The sequence below is a fragment of the Pteropus vampyrus genome, unplaced genomic scaffold (assembly GCF_000151845.1).
Source record: "Pteropus vampyrus isolate Shadow unplaced genomic scaffold, Pvam_2.0 Scaffold14, whole genome shotgun sequence".
In the NCBI taxonomy this organism is placed as follows: Eukaryota; Metazoa; Chordata; class Mammalia; order Chiroptera; family Pteropodidae; genus Pteropus; species Pteropus vampyrus.
In genome coordinates this window covers 9,800,538-9,820,069 of record NW_011888795.1, presented here as the reverse complement: position 1 = coordinate 9,820,069, position 19,532 = coordinate 9,800,538, and the positions used below count along the sequence as shown (strand labels likewise).

General features: G+C 42.2%; 1 protein-coding gene and 2 pseudogenes across 2 annotated transcripts in view; 2 read left to right on the top strand and 1 right to left on the bottom strand.

Annotated features, from left to right (window-relative positions):
- The window catches only part of ABCC5 (ATP binding cassette subfamily C member 5), a 71,230-nt gene that overhangs the window by 31,023 nt on the left and 20,675 nt on the right, over positions 1 to 19,532 (bottom strand). Inside the window, exons 6-18 of one of the 2 annotated variants that reach the window (XM_023526195.1) lie at positions 17,323 to 17,398; positions 15,606 to 15,693; positions 15,436 to 15,478; positions 14,766 to 14,999; positions 14,442 to 14,615; positions 13,690 to 13,837; positions 11,492 to 11,640; positions 10,959 to 11,066; positions 7,054 to 7,407; positions 2,931 to 3,002; positions 1,871 to 1,995; positions 1,677 to 1,749; positions 62 to 265 (exon numbers count right to left, since the gene is read on the bottom strand). In XM_023526195.1, the coding sequence (XP_023381963.1) occupies positions 62 to 265; positions 1,677 to 1,749; positions 1,871 to 1,995; positions 2,931 to 3,002; positions 7,054 to 7,407; positions 10,959 to 11,066; positions 11,492 to 11,640; positions 13,690 to 13,837; positions 14,442 to 14,615; positions 14,766 to 14,999; positions 15,436 to 15,478; positions 15,606 to 15,693; positions 17,323 to 17,398 (1,848 nt within the window). The remainder of the gene's footprint in view (positions 1 to 61; positions 266 to 1,676; positions 1,750 to 1,870; positions 1,996 to 2,930; positions 3,003 to 7,053; positions 7,408 to 10,958; positions 11,067 to 11,491; positions 11,641 to 13,689; positions 13,838 to 14,441; positions 14,616 to 14,765; positions 15,000 to 15,435; positions 15,479 to 15,605; positions 15,694 to 17,322; positions 17,399 to 19,532) is intronic. The other variant, XM_011382561.2, reaches the window with a different exon arrangement.
- Positions 6,186 to 6,304, top strand: LOC111734232 (annotated as a pseudogene).
- LOC111734387 lies at positions 8,445 to 8,563 on the top strand (annotated as a pseudogene).

The window sequence follows — 19,532 nt, the reverse complement described above, 5'->3', positions numbered from 1 at the left end:
CACCTCCCTGACTCTGATTTCTCAAGCCACAGTAGGCAGCCTTGGGAAGAAAGCACCATACCTGTAACTGGTGGGTAACAAACAGAACTGTCTTGGACTTGAGATGCTTCTGGATAGCACTGTTGAAGATGTGGTTGCCCACGTGGGCGTCTAAGGCACTTAGGGGGTCATCTAGGATATAGATGTCGCGATCACTGTACAAGGCCCGGGCAAGGCTGATCCTTTGGCGCTGGCCACCACTCAGGTTGGCTCCTCGCTCGCCAATCTACAGAAGCCCAGAAAGCACAGTGAAGCCGAAAGCTCAAGTCCAGAACTGGGCTTAGTGATCATCTCAGTCACCACTCCTCTCTTCCACCCAAACCACTTCCTCCTACTGAATTCCCCACTGGGATGAGTGGCCACTATGATGGGTCCACACTGGAACTGAGGGAGTCACAGCTCAGATGCCTCCCTCTCTCCCACAATCGTTTAGTTACTAATCAATCCCACATCTGGCCTTGCTACTCCCTACTGGGCACCCTACTCCAGTCCTTTCTCTATGGGCAGAAAGTTTTCCAAAACATAAAGCAAACCATGTCCCACACTTGCTTAAAACACTTCGAGAGCCCTAAAGGATAGAAACTAAAACACCCAAACATGGCATACAAAGCTGTCAGCACGGCCAATTCCCCTGGCACACCCTGGGATTGAAGCCATTTTTAATAGTGCATGTATTACGAACACAAGTGACGACTGTCATCCTTCTTTCTGTACTGTATCTGATCCGTTCTTGCATCTTCCCCTCTGCAAAACCTCCCCACCCTTTTCTCCACTAATACCCAAAAGAAAGGGGGATCTAAATGCTACTAAATGGATACGTGAATAAATCGTCAAATGGAAACTGGCTCTGTAATTTTTAAAAATCTTGTCCTTAAAAGAACATTCAATAAATTCAAACTTAAGCAGGTATCAGAATTACCTGAAAGGCTTGTAAAAACAGGTTGGGCCCCGCTCCTGGAGTTTCTGATTCAGCAGGTCTGGGGTCGGGGCTGAGTATTTGCATTTCTGACAAGTTCCCAGTGTCACTGATGCTACCGATCTAGGGACTGTCTTTTGAGAACCAGTGAACCAATTAAATCATCCACCAAATCTAGTTTGAGGAATTTAACTGAAACCAGCTGAATAAAAGTGCTAGCCCCAGAGACATCCAGAGCAGGTCCTAGGAGACAGGCTTAATAAGCCAGTTCCAAAGACACACCTCTGAAAACCACCTGAGGACAGAGAACCAAAGGAAGATGGATTTGTGCAAAGGCCTCTTTCTTTCTAATTGAAGTGGGCTCTCTACAGGCTGTGTCTGAGTAAGGAAGTTAGTTGGCAGAATGAGGTTCAGGAAAGAAGTTCGATGTGCACATGTCTGACTTATGGTTCCAAAAATGAATTGTGTAGAAAATATTAACTCTGAACCAATGGGATTTGATTTAAAATCCATCTGAAATATGAAATATTTATATGCTTAAAACAGAGTGTTGATAATCCTTGTCCTGAGGTACAAGTACTTCCTAACATAAAGTCCCAAGGAAAATGAATCTCACTTTGTAGGTTTTTCTCTCATGCACTCCTAGGAGGTGGCTCTGGCACAGCCCTGCCAGAATCCTCTCTGCAAAACACACTCCCCATCAGGGGCAGAAGACTTGTACCTCAGTTAGGTCACTGTTGGGGAGAATGGCCAGGTCAGGCCTTAGGCAGCAGCTGTTCAGCACAGAGTTGTATCTGAAGGACACAAAGAGACCTAGTATCAGGGATGTGGTTTGAGAAGAGCCTGCTGACTTGGGTTGTCTCGCGTCTCACATGACCAAGATGGAAAGCATGACAGAAACCAAACATTCCTTGCCTTTCTTCATCAAATTCTTTCCCAAAGAGGATGTTGTCTCTCAGAGTGGCATTGAGGATCCAGGCCTGCTGGGCCACATAAGCGAAGGTTCCACTGGCTGCCACGCTGCCTTCAAGAAGTGTCATCTAGGGAGACAGACACCATCCAATGGCATCATAATGCAAAACTATCACCCTAAGCCAACAGAACCACCCATATTCCACAATGGAGTTAAAAGTTTTGGCAATTTCTTTGGATGCTTTTTGGACTCAAATCTAGACTTCACCTTTGTTCCATCTTTGTTCTACAGCAGCAAAAAAATCAAAGTTCTCCTTGCTTATGTGTGATGGGAGCCCAGCACAACCCGTGACGTGAATGAACAAACACTTCAGTCAGCAAGCTATAAGCTACTTTATATCTTCTCTTCCTAATTGCAAATTGTTTTAATTAAGGGAAGCACAAGTGGAAGGCCCTTTCAGAATCCCCTGGGGAGGATGCTGTAAGGATTTAGAGCTAGTCCCTGCCTCAATATGAGAGCAGGCCAACTCATCTACAGAATTATTCCAGGCTGTTGGCTAGACCAGATGCTTCTATAAAATGAGGACTAAAGGGGAAAAAATTCCAGTTAGACATCAACTAGTATTATAGAGCAACCACACAATGACGGCGGACCCTCCACTCCAACATGAAGAGACTGCATGATGAGCTCTATGCTTTGAGTTGTGTTTTAGGTCACAGTGATTGATATGAATTGATTTGTCCATTTTATCCTCTTTCAGGATTCCTTTGCGGACTGATAGTTGACAATCTGTCTTAGGTTAGGGATGCTATAGCTTGGAACAAAGTTTCGTTAACCAGCCTACGCAGTACTTGCACATATGAGCTTGTCTTCTCAAACACCATAACTCACAGTGTACACACATGTCCGCTAAGCCCCCTCCAGACACAATGCTGTTAAGGGTTCATTTTGTTTCTACCTTTCCTGACTCTCTCCAGGAAACAAGTTCATTTTCTCTGAGACCCTTGCTAAGCAGAGTCTAGAGGAAGAAACAAAATGCCAAGGGCAATAAGCAAATCTTACCTGACCTAAAATGGCTGAAATTAGAGAGGTTTTTCCACTTCCCACACTGCCACAGATTCCAACCAGTTTACCCTGGGAAAAAACACAGAGCGAGAGGGAAGGTCATTAAGGGACCACTGCCCACTCATCTCTAGGAACTTCCTATTTTCTTTGAGGAAAAAAGAATGTTAACTGCAGTCTATCAGTACAGGAACTGCCTTCCTGATCACCCAGCAAGTCACTTACCTCTTTTCTCCCTTGTCGGCCACCTACTTCATAGGGTTTCTGTGGAGATACACTGAGGCAACAGATGTGTAAGCTTTTGGAAAAATTAAATATGCCACACACATTAAGGTACCCTATAGCCCGTTCATAAAACCCAGCCCCTTTCCTGCTTTGTTGGTGATCCATGTGTTTTGATTATTTGTTTATTTTGTTGTTTACAGGACTTTTTAAAATTTATTTTATTATGATTTTTTTTCTCCGGGGTCAGTAAGTTATTTTCATAAAAACTATATGGACTGTTGCTTCCATTTTTCTCCAAAACAGCTCCAAGGATCTGAGGAATTTCCATACCATCAACCCCACATAAAAGTGGAAAACCAAGCCTGCGATTAACTGAATATCCTCTGGCAAAATAACGAGTTCTCAATGGACACTGTTAAAAATTTTTCAAGAACAGACAGATGATTTTAACAGGGTGATCTGTACTGGCTCAAGTCTCATAGCAAAGGAAGGAATAAAGAGTGGCAGTGTAGAAAGAGCATGGATTCTGGGTCCTGATTTGAATCCCAACTCCACCAGCACTTGACAACTGTTTGATCTTGGCCTTGTTACTTAAACTAATACTGTCTCTCTCACTGGGCTTTGAGCAACTTGAGGGAAGAAGTTATCTCTGTAGAATCAAGTACAGTATTTGGTACTTAATCAAAGTATGTTGGACAAACAAAGCTTTTGACATGGTCCAAGAGTTTGAAAGATTACGACCTGGTAATAATAACGATACCAAATCATGGGTTCAATCTCTGCTCAAGTCAATTAGATTTACAAAGTGAAAACTCTGTTCTGGTAACTTAAAGAAGATATCCACAATGAAGTAAGCAAAGACATCGGGAAACATTAAATTCCTCCCTAAAGCGGGGGGCAGGGAGAATTATGGCCTCTCTCTTCAAATAGCTAAAGTTCTATCATGTGAATGTGGGCTCTAAAGGGCAGAATGAGGAGCAAAAGATATAAAGTAGAAGAGTAAATTTCCGCTGAATGTGAGGACCAATCCTCTAATAAGCTAATTAGCAATGTGATAGAACTGCCTTAATAATTAAGATAATCTCTATTAAATAAGATGCCTGTTGCTAACCGCTGAAGTAAAAAAACTGATTCGAATGCCCTCCAATGATGAACTAGACTAGTTGTTCCCAGTGGTCTCACCAAAGACCATCTCCCCCTCTTGGTTATAGCTTTCAAGAGCTTGGAGCTTTCTGTTCTCTCTACAGTCTAGTTCTGGGTCTGTGCAACACGCTTCTGGTCGTTTGCTGATTTGATACATATTGCATTAGAACCTAATACCCCATACTTCCAGTTATGCAAATAAATATTTCTTACCACCACCCTTGGTCTAACGCCCTAATGTTTCTCCTGGGTTAACTGTTCTTGCTTCTCTCCTTGTTTCTCTAAATATTCTTCTGAATCCAGAAGTCAGATCATAACATTCTTCTGCTCCAAACCCTTAATGGCTTCTCTTCCCATTAAGAGTAAAGCCAAAGTCATTCATTACAGGAGGCTCTGGCGCCTAACTCCCTCTCTGCCCTCAGCATGGACTACTTTCTCCAGAGCTCACTTTGCTCCAGTAATGGGCCTCAGGGTCTTTGAGCTTCTGTTCCTTCTATGTGAAAGGCTCCTCTTACCTCAGATAACCATATGACTCATTCCCTCAAATATTACTTTTTAAACAAGCTTCCCTCGGGCAACCTATTTAAATTGCAGCCACACCTGCTTCCTGCCCCAGCACTCTCTTCCTTTTCTTCATAGCAGTTATCACTGTCTGACACTGTCTGACAAACAACATACAGTAGTTCCCCCTATGCAAGATTTCCCTTTTTTCTCTGTGGTTTCATTACCTGCAGTCAACTGTGGTCCGAAATAATAAATTGAAAATTCCAGAAATATTCAATTCATAAGTTTTAAATAGTGTACTGCTCTGAGTAGTGTGGTGAAATCTCACATCCTGCTTTGTCTTGCCCTGGACATGAATCATTCCTTTGTCAAGAACATCTACTCTGTACAAGTTCCCTGCCCATTAGTCACTTAGCAGTCATCTCGGTTATCAGATCAACTGTCTCCATATTACTATCTCATTATCTGCAGTGTTTGTGTTCAGGTAACCTACACTTTACTCAACATTGGCCCCAAAGGGCAAGAGTACTAATGCTGGAAATTTAGATATGCCAACGAGAAGCTGTAAAGTGCTTCCTGTAAGTGAAAAGGTGAAAGATGTCGAGTTAATAGGGAGGGAAAAAAAATCGCAAGCTGAGGTTGCTAAGGTCTATGGTAAGAGTGAATCCTCTGTTCTTGAAATTGTGAAGAATGAAAAAGAAATCCATGCTAGTTTTGCTGCCACATCTCAAACCATAAAAGTTATGGTGACAGTGTATGAGAATGCTTAGTTAAGATAGAAGAGACATTAAATTTGTGGGTGGAAGACCTACACAGAAAGTGTATTCTGACTGACGGCACCATGTTGCACCAGAAAGCATTGAGCCCATACAAAGACTTCAGCAAGGATAGATCCCCTGAAACGAGTGACACCAAGCTGTTTCCTGAAAGTAAAGGATGATTATGCAGATTCAGGAATAGGTTTGGACTGAAGAATATAAAACTTACTAGTGAGAGAGGGAGAGAGAAAAGCCCCATTCACATAACATATTGCTATAATTGCTCCATTTTATTAATAGTTATTATTGTTAATCTTTTACTGTATCTAATTTATAAATTAAACTTTATCACAAGGATGTACGTATAGGAAGAAACAGTATATATAGAGTTAGATACTATCCATGGTTTCAGGCATTTACTGGGGGTCTTGTAATGTATCCCCCATCAATAAGGGGAAACTATTATATTTTACCTGTTTACTGTCAGTCTTTGCCCACTAGAATGTAAGCTCCAAGAGGGCAGGGATTTTTGTCTGTTTGGTTTTTCACTGCTATATCCCAGCCCTACAACAGTGCCTGGCACAGAGCTGGCACCCCCAAAATGGCTGTTAAATGAAAGAATATAGTCTACAGCCATGCCACTCTGAACAAGCCTGATCCTGACTGATCTCAGAAGCTAAGCAGCGTCGAGCCTGGTTAGTACTTGGATGAGAGACCACCTAGGAAGACCAGGTGCTGTAGGTGTAAAAAATAAAAAAAATAAATAAAGAATTGTAAGCTGACAAGGTCCTTGCAATCTGTGAGGTCAACCAAGGGTTGCCTCACCTAAAAAAAAAAAATACACACACACACACACACACACACACACAATTACAACATCTGGGACCTGGAGGACATAGTCCTCAACGTAGTGCTGGTCCCCAGTCATACTGTGTACTTTAAAAGCCTTGAAACTGGAGTCTCTGTTCCAGCCACTCTACTAAAAGAGGGCCTCTGAGAGACTCTAGTCCTATGCTGCCTGGGCTATGTGACAGCATATACCATAATGATCCTTTACTTATATTAAAAATAAATAATTACAACAAAATTGCCAATAATAGTAGCACTGAGAGTACTTATTATGTGCCAGGTTCTGTGCTATGCACAGCCTAGCGATAATGAGATGCTTACAAAGAGTTATAATAATCAAAAATAATTATTATAGCTCGCATACAGCTATAATAACCAGAAATCTATTCAGGGCAAAATCTTGGAAAGTCCACTTGAATGCTTTATTTCCCTGCTTGTAAATGAGTGTCTCGTGAGATCAGTTGTTATCAGTTGTTATTCATGTCTAGTGTTAAATGCCTAAATATTCCTTTTAGAGGTGGAACTGGTCAGATCTATTCATTAGTTCAAAATCAGTCCCAGACACAAAGTACTTTGCAGTTGCCTGCTCTTGCCAGAGTAGACACCTGGTAGATAGACATGGCACAGGGAGGCAGAGGGGTTACCTCTTCGATTTCCAGGTCGATGCTATACAGCGTCCTTTGTAAGCGGAGGTTCCCCAAGTGGATGTGCTTGCCCTCTTCCTCCTCAGGACTGGGCCGTTCGTCGCTGTCCAGGAGGAGGTGGCCTTTCTGCTCTGCCAGCACCGCCTGCTCAGTACGCTCCAGCTGCCTCACCTTCTCTTTCTTGCCCCTGGCAGCCCTCTTGTCTTTTTTCGTTTTGGGGGTCAGCTTGGGTGAGTTCTGGATACTGGAGTGGGGGGAGTCCCATGCCAAGGTGGCATTTTTCATCTCTATCTTGATGTGAGGACTGGCTGGTTTTTTCTTTATCATGTGAACCTCTTCCATCAGAAACAAACTCTGATAGGAGTTGTGAGAGAGGTGCAAAGATGAGACACTGGATCAAGACCAGGGAGACAAGCCTAGGGCGTACACTCACGTAGCAAAACACATCAGGCTATACAGTGGAAGGAAGCTGAAGGGCAAAAGGTAGCTCATTAGTGTAGCCCAGCCTCAGGCCCAGTAAGAGGTCACGGGGGTGTGGGGACACCCTCAGGAGGGACAAGGGCCTTATCAATGGCCCAACACTACACTACCAATTACATGCCGAACGAGATTTTCTTTTTCTACCAGTCGCATGCGACCAAAGGACATTTAGCTAACCCATATGCAGCCCCCTTTCCTCACCCATGAGTTGCTGAGCATCAGTGGGAAAGTGTAAGCAGAAAAACCAAAGGGCATGCTGCTCTCCTACAGACTGTCATCACTACTTCCCTTCCAGACAACTCCTGCAGCACCTCAAAGCCTGTACACGTTCCTCACCCACAACGTGGCACATGTCTGAGGAGACAGGCTGAGCTGAGACTGTGAACAGGCCTAGGGTTTGAACAGAGTACCTAGGGTTTTTTCGATGGTAGAGTACATCCTCTTGCCAATAAGTTCTCACGTCTTCAAAGTTCTGCCTTGGAACTTGTGAGAATTCAAACAACTGAAGGAACAGACTTGCGTGAAAGTGAAGGGTTCTCTCCCTCAGAAACATCCTTGGGAAGTGAACAAGACTCTTTCCTCCCATTCATTCCCAGGGTCCCACTGAGTTATGTTAAGGGAAGGAAACTGGAACGCTTGAAAAGCTAAGTGTTTCTGAAATTAGATCTGAAACGCTGACCAAAATAAATCTCAGCCCAGGAGTTATATGTGCCCATGACTTTGAACCCAACTCTCTTAAACCACTGATCTTCTCTAAAGAATGCTATCCCAGTTAGAGTCACAATTAAAAAAAAAAAAATTTAATAAAAAATACTTAAAAAATTAGAAAGTCTTTAGAGAAAAAGATGACTTCTTGGATCAGAACTCTTTGCTTAGTTACTGAGAACCCCCAACTTTTTAAAAGTCTGAAAGTCTACAGCCATGCCACCCTGAACGTGCCCGATCTCGTCTGATCTCGGAAGCTAAGCAAGGTCGGGCCTGCTTAGTACTTGGATGAGAGACCACCTAGGAATACCGGGTGCTGTAGATGTTATAAATAAATAAATAAAAGTCTGAAAGTGCTATTAAATGTAACATATATAATCCCCTTCCCCAAGAACAAGCCCTTTCTGCCAGATCCTGTACTTCTAAGCTTGCTCTTTTCTTCCCTTTAATCGCCACTCCTCCTATACATTCCTAATCCTCAATCTTCCTAGAAGTGTTATGGATCTAAATCTCCTAAATAATCTTTACTCTTGGCCAATCTTAGGTTTAGTTTCTGAAAACAGCTGTTGGTCTCGTTTGTTCAGAGCCTTCCTGGAAGACTGGGCTGAGAATAACATGCTGGATATTCTGAACACCTTCAGAGTAAAACCATACGTTGACAGAATTCTCATCATTTCTCGGCCCTAAAGAGTTACTAAAAGGATATTGTGAGTCTCAGTGGATTATTTAAAAATGTGCTCAAGCCTCTAGTTTTCACAGTTTCTTCCCCACAGGCTCCCTGTAGCCCCACACTCCTCCCAGGAGGATTTCGGCTTCAGGTCACTCTGCTATGACGTGCTGAGGCACATGAGGGCCCCACAACACTTGAATTTATATCGACTTGGATTTGCACCTGCCAGGACAACAGAATCTTGGAGGTACATAAACCATAAACCTCAATTTTACCACAGGACACTTACCATCAAAACACTACTCTCATTCACTGGAAGAATCAAATCAGAATGTATCTGCTGAGCAGAAGGGGAACTGCTCAGGGTTGCCAGCCAAAATACAGGATGCCTCGTTAAATTCCGATTCCAGATAAACAATGAATTTTTTTTTTAGTGTTAAGTATGTCCCATGCAATTATTAACCGGGTGTCCTGTGTTTTCGCTAAAGCTGGCAACCCTATACAGGTGACAGTCTTATCAGAATGAAAGTCACGAGGTGGCTTCTCACTGCCTTTCTATGGGTTATCATCCTCCTAGAAGGAGGAGGGCAGGAAAGGTTAAGTAGAAGGGGGAAAGAGAGAGAATGGGGAGGAAGAGACTGCCAAGAGGAATAAGATAGGATGGGACTAAAGTCTCATGGGGCATATAATAGAACTGTGGCTGATTTTGCTTCCATTATTAACTCTGAAGCTTCCTGGATCAAGGAAGGAGCTATGATGAAAAAAGCCATCTTCTAATACAAGTCTTTGCTACTAAGTGAAGAGAAAAGAGCTCTCAAGAAACAAGGGGATAACAACTCTGTACTATAAATTTCTACTTCTTCATCCAAAATGCCACCAAATCCGTTCACTAACAGGGACAGGGGAACGAATTTATAGTCAAAACATTTGCTTTCTTCCATGGCTGAATACTGTCATAGAAGAAATAAAGCAAAATAAATCTCTGGTTACAATTAGACCATTTCTTTTTATATAGCTCTGGCTCTGAGCCTTCTACAGCCAGGTTGGGGTGAGGGAGAGCTGAGGCTGGGGGTGCATTCTTGAAGACTAGCTTTCTTAACCAAACAAAATTCACCTAGTTAACTGTAAACAAGTAGAATATAAATACATATTGGGAAGCTATTCTTCATTCTTTTTAATAGGAAAACCCAATCTGTGTTCTTTCGGACATCTAAGGTAATATTAATCCATCAAACACCTGAGCCTAAATCCTTCAAGCTGCCAACATTGCTTTTGTATTGTTCTCACTACCTGAGATGATTAACAGGAGGGCAGGAGCTACTCTATGCAGCAGCTTTGCCAGGGAATCCTAGCCCACACAGGTGTTGCTCCTTTTCTTTTCTTTTATTATCCACTTTCAAATATCTACCTCCCTCTACCCTTCCAAATACACCTTCTTCTTGTATCACATATTTGTATTATTCTGGAGGCAAGATCAACAACCATCTTAAAAAAAAACCTGATACTTAGCTGCACTTCTCAACATGATCTAGTTTTATGGCTATCCCATGTTACTGCCGTCCTTGCATCATGAGTGGCACCACAGGCCAGGGAAAAGAATGTATCAAAAAGGGCTTAGCATATTGACCAGTCAAAATGAAGATAGCATTTTGGTAGAGGCAGAGGGTAGATCAAGGCGAGGAAAAGCTGACAGTTACCTAGCAGTTCTGATCTTCCAGGTTTGAATCACTTAAAGGCCCAGTAAGTTACAACACATATCCACGTCAGGCCCAGCAGAAGCGACTAGCTTTGAAGGGAAGCACTAAAATCCTGGGAGCCCAGAACTAGGTGAGCCGTCTACAACAGGTAAAAATTCACATTTGTTTCAAAAGGTAACTAGTTCCATCCCTTAATTCGGTCTCCTCCACTGCCCGCTTTCTTACCAACTTGCCAAAAGGCTAAAGGTGAACAAAAGCCACGTGCAGCCAGCCTGTGTGGCCCACTGGAATTAAGGTAACAGTCAGTTTTGCCAAGGAGGGCTCCTGACATGGAAGAGAAGGGAGCCACTTACCTTAAACCTGTCAACAGCAACCGATGCTTCTGAGAGGGATTTTACTGAAAATGGAGTTACTTTCAAAGCAAAAGTCATGGAATTGAAGACAGTCACCACGGTGAAAGCCTAGAAATAGGAAAAGAGAAGAAACAGCCTGACTAGGCTATGTGACTAAAATAACAAGACATCATCGGTTTCCTTTCAGGTTTAAGGAAGGCTGCTGCTTGACTGGCAAATGTTGGTATGAGTCAGATACATTTTTTTAAAGGTATAGTTTTTATGAAACCTTCAGTAAAAATTCTCAGTAAATTTGAACCACAGGATGATCTTTATTTTCAGAAGTAAATCCAACGTTGGACTGACTAAAAACCATCCATACATTATTTACGCATTAGGGATGAATCCTCACTCTTCCATTTCTCAGCTTAATTGCACAAATGAAAAAATACCTTCTGATTATTGGGAGAACCTCCAAATCCAGACACAAGAGGACCAGAGCATCTCTGTATGGGGTATTTCTAAATCTTCCCAAGCCCTGAGAGCTCACTGACCTGTGCTGCTGTCAGATCGAAACCAAGAATCATGTGGACAGAGAATGTCACCACGCTGGCGATAACCATGACGACGGGAGCCACACCGACAGTGATACTCTGAAAGTACCCAGCTTTTTCTAATATCCGTCGTTCCTCCTCTCGGGTTTCTAAGAACAAAAAGCAAGCCCAAAGAAACCTGCAATATTGTTCCTCTGCCACCAAACAAGACTCCGTAGGTCTTCAGCCACACATAGGTTTTAAAATGACCTCTTAACACCTACGATGCAAAGACTAGATCACTATGACTGCCGATTCCTATCATTAAAGCTGGTACCCAAGCCTGAGGTTTGAAATGAATCAAATCACAGGAATGACTCTAACAGCAAGCAGCACCATATATTAGTACTGCCTTAGTCTGATTCTTCTTGCAAATTTTTTATGTTTAAAGGATCCAACACATTCATTGTATCTGTAATTGACAATTCTATTTGCTTACCTTGCTAGGTACTTACAGGAAAGACCGTACAACAGTAATGGAGAATTAAAAAGGAACTACGATTTACTGGAGTGCCTACTGTATGTTGGCACTGGGACAGAGGCTTTCACACAAACAGCAGGATCGGTGATCAGAAAATGAGTGAAATGCAATTTTTGTAGGCAGAATGATTTTCTTAAACATTAGCAAAACTGATACCCTTGTTTAACAGAGCAGAGCAACCTTAGAGCAATAAGACTATGACGTAGGAAGTATGATAATAAAGTGGTGAGATATTTTCAAATAAATGTTTAAACATAAAACAAAAAAAAATTATGAGAGGCTGTATGCACTGACCTTAAAGGTATTACTGAGCTCAAGACACTGGAAACTACCTTCAGCTAGCTCATTAGTCAAAAAACAAAAAAAAACAAAAAAAAAACTCCAAAATTCCAACTCACTGTTTAAACATTTATCATACATCTTGTCCAAGTCTACAATGAGCAAGGAGGCTCTTTTCAAACTAAAACAGGTAAGATACTAAAGTCAGGGGCTGAAAGATAAAACAGAATCTCAGAAAAAAGATCATAGAACTATAGAACCTAGAGGCAGAAGAGACCACCACCAGTCAGTCACCCTGCTAACAGCATGTTCGGCAGATGTCCAGTTAGCATCTATTTGTTCCATCCTATTGGCAATGAACTCACTACTTAACAAAGCAGCTTCATCCACTGCTAGATACTTCTGAGTGGTCACCTTCTCTGGCTGACCACTCATATGCAGAGTTTATGAACTGGACACAATGTTCCAGAAGGTTTAACTGACAATCCAAGTGGTGAAAATGAAATAGCTTCCTTGATCTGAACACTGTAGTTCTAGTCAATCAAAAATTGCATTCACTTTTTAGCTGCGATGTATTCAGGTTAGCTCACAATGAGGTTATGGTCAATTAACGGCCCAAATCTCTTAAATTTAAATTGTTTACATGTAACTATATCTTCTTTTTTAAACTTTAAATTGTCTTTAAATACATCCTTCTTAAATTTCACCTTTTTTTAAGTTTCACCTTTTTTAAGGCCCATCATTCCAACTTTCGCTGAGATCTTTTTGAACACCCAGTCTATGCTAATTATTCCTCCAAGCTTTGTGGTATTAACATGTTTATGTCTGCACTGAATTTGCAGATCATGATAGGGCCAGACACTGAGAACCCTGTGATGCAACATAAATCAATTGTTTAAAAAAATAAAACAACAAGCCAAAAAAGACCCTTAAGAGTAACAGAGCTAGGCCCAGAATTCAGCTGTCTGGATCCCCAGACCAGTGCTTCTCCCAGCACCTCCCTCCCCGGGATCTCACAGCTAACGATCTCTGGTGCACATGCACCCAGAATGCGGGGGACAGAAGTAGAGCACTTGATTGTTTTCCTCATGGATAGACCACGAAATTATGGGCAGGATGAGAGTATAGACAAGGATCTTTGAAACTAAATGAATTATAACCAGCTGGGTTATCTTGGGAAAAAACTCACGATTTTCTCAGATCTCAATTTCCTCATCTCTGAGATGAGGTCAGGAGTTCAAGTCTCCAAGATCCCTATCAAGGTTAAGCTCATAAGATATTATAAGAATGTAAGTTATTATGATCCGACGGCACTGGGATTCCTACTAGCTAATGTGCTCGGGAAGCAAAGAAGACAAAGTCCTTCTACCACATGTACATACGAAGTCTATGAACTCACTTTGAACACTTTGAGAAAATGCTTTGACCCAGGCATACATTTTAATAAATTTAATGTAGGTGAGGACTTCATTCATCTTCTGGACACGGTCATCTGTGGTCATTACACATTTTCTCCTGAAATATGCAGTGATCCGTGATACAAACATCTGAAAGAAAAAAAACAACGTCATGCCAAATCACAGTTTATCAAACTTAAGAAGTGTCTGGTCTTTCTGGGAAATAAATCTGCTTAAGATTGTTATAAATCAAATGAGCAAAGTATAGTTGTACTGTTTTTAGTAAAAGTGCTTTATTAAATTATAATCAAATATCAATTCTTATCCCTCTGTACAAAAGTTAAGACAAATAAATATTTGTTCTCATAGTAATTGCAGCTACTGAGTGCTACCAAAGAGAAGCAGGAGAGCCGTATCAGTTAGCACTAACTTGATACTGAGAGCCTCAAACACTCCTATGTTACCTGGGGGCAAGATCCACCTGCTGGCTTCCTTCACTCAGACTCTCTTTTTAAATCTCATTCAGCACCACTGCCTTTATTCAAGTGACACCTTATTTTCTCTCAAGTCAAAACTCTGCCTGTATGGACTTAACACTGTCTAGCTTCTTGTAGGCATTTCCAAACCAGGTACCTGCTTTGAGGAGATTTCTAATAAGAGATGTGATACCCGAGTGGTGCCTACTATACAGAACCCAAGGGAAGTAAATCATCTAAGGAGAAGCTGCCAAAGTATAACAAGGAGGCTTACTCACCAATGCTGGATAAAAGAGGATAAAAACAGCTGATCCCAGGAAGCCTGTTGGTCCCAGAATAATTACATTATAAATCATGCCCAAGATGGCAACAAGGGGTCCTCCTGCCAACAAGCTGCCAACAGCAGCAGCCTCGAACATCCTCTGCCCGTCATTGGAGCACAGGTTGATGAGCTACGAGACACAAAGAACAGTGAGGATTCTGCAAAGTCAAAGGCCACTTGTCTCAGGAGGAGGATATAGGACAAAGCAGGGACCCAAAGGAAAGAAAGAGCTCAAGCTGGGAGCTTTCTTTCTGCCCCGAAGCAAACACTCCTTACTCACCTCACCCACAGACTTCTCCTTAATGTTCTTTAACTTAAGGATCTTCTTAAATGCCATGGTGAGGATGGCCCCTCGCAAGCGGACACCAGTTCGGTAATTCAATGCCCAAGTCAGTGCAAGTGACCAAGAGCGCACGATTTCTGTCAGGAGAAGGCCCAGGACTAACAGCAAGCTGTACTTGAGGTTAGAATCTGTGGCCTGGGAGTACTCCAGGAGGTGTTTCACCATGAAGGCCTACAGGAAGAAACACACACCACTGTCAACATCTCCACGGCACCCACACACCACGCCACAGTTTTATGTTAAGTTAGAAAGAGGAGGCAGCTCCCTTGTTCAGTGATAAGTGCAGAAGAAAAACCTTCTTGGAAGACCAAACAACATTCTTGAAGGACCAATCTGCCTGCAGTAATTTACTCAGGGCATTCTGCAGGAGGTAGGTCTAATTTGAAACTTTTTTTCCTTAAGGACACCACCAACATGATTACTCTTTCTAATGTAACATAAACCTGTCTATGAGCTGAAATTAATTCTAAACACAGTCATTACAAAGTATATATTTGACCTTATGCCAGTATCTCCACACATTGATACTTTTCTTTAAATGAAACTAAAACCTTTTTTTGGATCGTTTCAAACGTGCTTATTTGATAAAAAGGAACAGTGTACCTACAGTTGGACTGGGGAAGAGTGAGAAGTGCATTTGCAAAACATTCCTGAAAATAAACATCAGCAGTTTAATAGCACAGAAGGGATCAAACAAAGCAGACTATCACAAATCCAGAGACCCTCCCATGGGCCCTCCCCACTCCCCATTCCCTCCCAAAAACAAAAACATGTTACCTCAGGTAGCATATGTCTAACACCACCTGCAGTGAGGAAGGCAGCCAGCCCCCAAGAACCACCGAGTGCCACCTCCAGCTCTGAGGTCCTGCAAACGCCGGAGCACACACTCACACAAGGCACATTCAGCAACAGGATTAAATACCAGGAAGTGGGAGGTAATGTGCTTTTATTGAAAATGAAAAAAAAAAGTACCATCTTCAAAGAGCATCTCACAGACACTGTACAACAGAAGGAGCATTGCGGTAACATGCATGGGAACATACAGAGTCGAGTTATACAAGGCTAGCCATCTAACAGGTCATCTGGCCTCCGACCGTTGTTTTAGCTACACACAGTGGAAATACAGAATAGAACCAATATCTGTTTCCAGAGTCCGGAGTAGTACATCAAGCTGACAGCACTTAATTGGTTAGGGCTCCTGACGTTGCAGTGAGTCTGCAATGGAGTAGATTCTCCAGGAATAAAGACCTTGCTGCTAAGGAAAGAGAATTAAAAAACAAAACAAAACCAAAAACTCCCCAAAGAGGTAACTCCGCATAAAATCGCTGACGCTATTGGTTCACTAGGCTGTGAGGAATGACTTCTGCTCAGGACAGAATACAAAAATCTAGGCCTCAAGGAAAAAGAGGTGGCATCCTTCAGAGTCTTTTCAAGTCCTTGCAGCTAAAATTGATCTTGCCAAAAATGAAACAAAACAAACCACCACAAAAGAAAGCCAAACCAATCCCCCATCCCGAAGGAAGAAAAAAAAAATTAAGGAGAAAACCATCCACCCATTTACCCCTTCTAGCAAAGGGTACTGTAGCTGGAAGCCAGCTCTGAATGACAGACAAAAATGGAGGCCAGACACAATTGTCCTGAGGCAGCTAACGCCGAATTTCAGAACCCAGACTCTCTCTGGATTAATTGGTATTTCTAATTTTTCCTGAGTGGAAATTAATACCAGATGTCCACCAGATCCTAAGAGATCCCCACCAATCAGATTTACGTCAAGTCGCAGTAAATAAACTGATCAAATAAGCAGGAGATTTCAGATTCCAATAACTACTGTATTCCACCTCACCCTTCCCTCAGATTTTTAGGTTTATATCCATCGTTTGGGTCACCACTGCATACAGCTGGGTTGTTGGTTTACTAGCAAGAAGATTGGCTTCTTTTCCAGTATGCAATCCAAAATGTGGAACTGAGTCACTGAATGGCAGGGTCAAAACCCCATTTTCCTCACGTGAAGCAACTCAGTAAGATGGCGGTGCAGTAAAGCATTTTCTCGCACACCTCGGCACTGATGGAACAGTCTCCAAAGGAAGGCGTGAAAGGACAGCAGGTTGTAGTGTGGGGTTCCTTCCTTCCCATACCTTTAGAGTGCCATTTTTCAGCACCGATAATAGCATTAGTACCTCTCACAAGGGAGGAGCAGGGGGGAGGTAAAAGACATAACGAATGCTTACACTATGCAAAACTTTCAAAGGGGGGGAAAAAAGAGGAAACAGATTAAAGAATTTCCAACACATAGGGTTTAAAAAACAAGTACATTTCAAACCATTTGTATGGGATAAAGAAAAAAAAAGGTTTTCATGGCAAATCCAACCAAAATTTAGTTTTAAAAAGTTACAAATTTATCATGTAAATTTAAACAAACTGGGAGAAAACTTGAGATTGTCAGCATAGCTGTCTGGCTGTGGAAAGCATCCCCAGTGAATAAACATTACCTTACCTGAACTCTTGGCGAGAGATTCTGCCCAGCTTGACTCTCTCATTCTGACCGCAGAATACAGCCAATCCTGAAAATTCTAAAGAACAGCTTCTGTCACTGGTTCCACTACAGAGAGACTCCCCCCAAATCCAGATTCTGACAGCACCAAGCAAGCTCAGCTGGAGAGAGGTTGCGAGGGTGGAAAACTTACCTCTCTAGAGGCTTTTCACTGTCCTCTCCCCAAAAGGCCCTTGAGCAGAGCTAGCATTCACCAAGAGATGGCACTGCAGGAGGTGGCCTTCTCTTGCACATCTACAGGGCGGATGCTAATTCTCTACACACAAATCATAGGTCAGGCCTGGTCTCTTAAAGCTGTTTTAATCCAGGAAGGCCACAGATAGTCTCTGTAAGTTTAGCAATTTGGCCCCTTGGCTTAGGTCAGGACCACACTCTTATGGATTCCAGTATTCCATTAACTCTACAGTGACCCTTGGACACCTGGGACAGAGTGCCGGTCATACTGGCATCCCTGAAACCTTGGATCATCTTAATCATAAATGCAGCTTGAAAACAAAACCCAATAACTTGATTGTGTTTCATTTTTTTCTGTATATGGCTACCAAGGTTCAGTGAGGCCTGACGGGGAGATAAGAAATATGCCAAATCTAGAAAGTGGGTTCTCATATAGATTTCTGTAAGAACAGTCTAAGTCGGTTTAAAAGTCATGCCGTATTAGCAAATGTGCAAAAATCTAAAAGGGTTGTTCCTCGAAAGGATTTAAATCCACAAACAGAAGGTAGGCTCTTTGCTAGTATTAATCTCAAAACCAGCCTGATTCTTCCATTTCCAATTAAAAGGAAATTTATTAGAGTTGGAGCTCCAAAAAAAGAAGTTTGCATTGCTTACAATTTTAAATCTTTTTATCAATTAGAGAGACTGTGGACGGGACCATCTCTTTCTCGACTATTCTAGGACGAATCTCATGAACTAACACAGACCTAAAGGTGCTCTTCCCCAAGAGGATAGAGAGAAGGAAAAGCGTGCTACTGTTTTCCCATTAAAGGAAGACTCTCTCGGGTTTCCCTGGCATCTAGAAGAATTTACTAAAGATTAGTATTCCAGTGAGCTGTGCCTTAAAAGAGAAATTAAGGAATATGCAGATGCTCAAGGGAGTGACTATAAGGCCCCCAAAGTGAACATGCATAGGTAATTTTTTTCCAAGTAAAAAATTAAAATCCCAATAATCTGTGGAACAATTTTTTTTTTTTGGTGAGTGGGGAGCCAATGAAGTTCTCGCATTGGCCAAATGTAATCAAGAAAACCTGTCAGCGTGCTACCCAGTTGAAAGGACTCTATGAAACGTCAGAGCAGCCACCAGCCCTGTAGTGAAACAATGACAGAAGCTCTTCTTGGGGGAAGCTGGCCCTATGAAAACGTTTACCATTTTGGTCAGTAACATAATATTCATAATAACATAACATGGTCCCGCTTACTCAAAACTTACACAAAAACGTATTAGTTGGTCAATTAATGTAGAAACCCAATATCAGAAAAGTAGTGTTCTTTGCTTCAGAAAAAGGATCAAAACTTTTAAAAAGGTATCAAACATTTTTTAAAAAACCAACAGAAAAAAATGCAAATTAGTTTTACCTAATCACCATGCATCTTAGGCACATACTTACCAAAATCATGAACCTCCAGCTTACCCACACACGGAAAATGCACAGTATAGTAGCACTACTGCTCCGATGCCTCAAGGCAAATATGCAGAGAATAGATTTAATCAAAGTCTCAAGTGTAAGGCAGCACAGTGGGTGTAAGAAACAGGTGTCCAGAAAACAGTGTGAACGTCACTCTCTTATCTACTCTCCTTCAGTACACGCCAGGAAGAAACCACGGCTGCCACCCCAACACATGCCGTACAGTTTACACTATAAACCGATCTTAAAATGGACTCCAGGTGAGACTCTAGAAACCTCAACAGTCCTCTAGCTTCTTCCAGACTCATGTGCCACAGAACCATCAAACATGTGACAACTCAGCCTCCAGGCATCTGGTGCATCACCAGCACTAACTCAACAGCCTATGCCACACAAGGCTGCTCTTGCCCTGCTCTTGCCTACTCACAGCACTGAGAGAAACACCTTCCTGAACCAAGACTATCATTTTATGTCACCACACAGCAAAGGAACACAGTCCTGTGCAGAGCCAGACTCATTCAGGTTCACCCC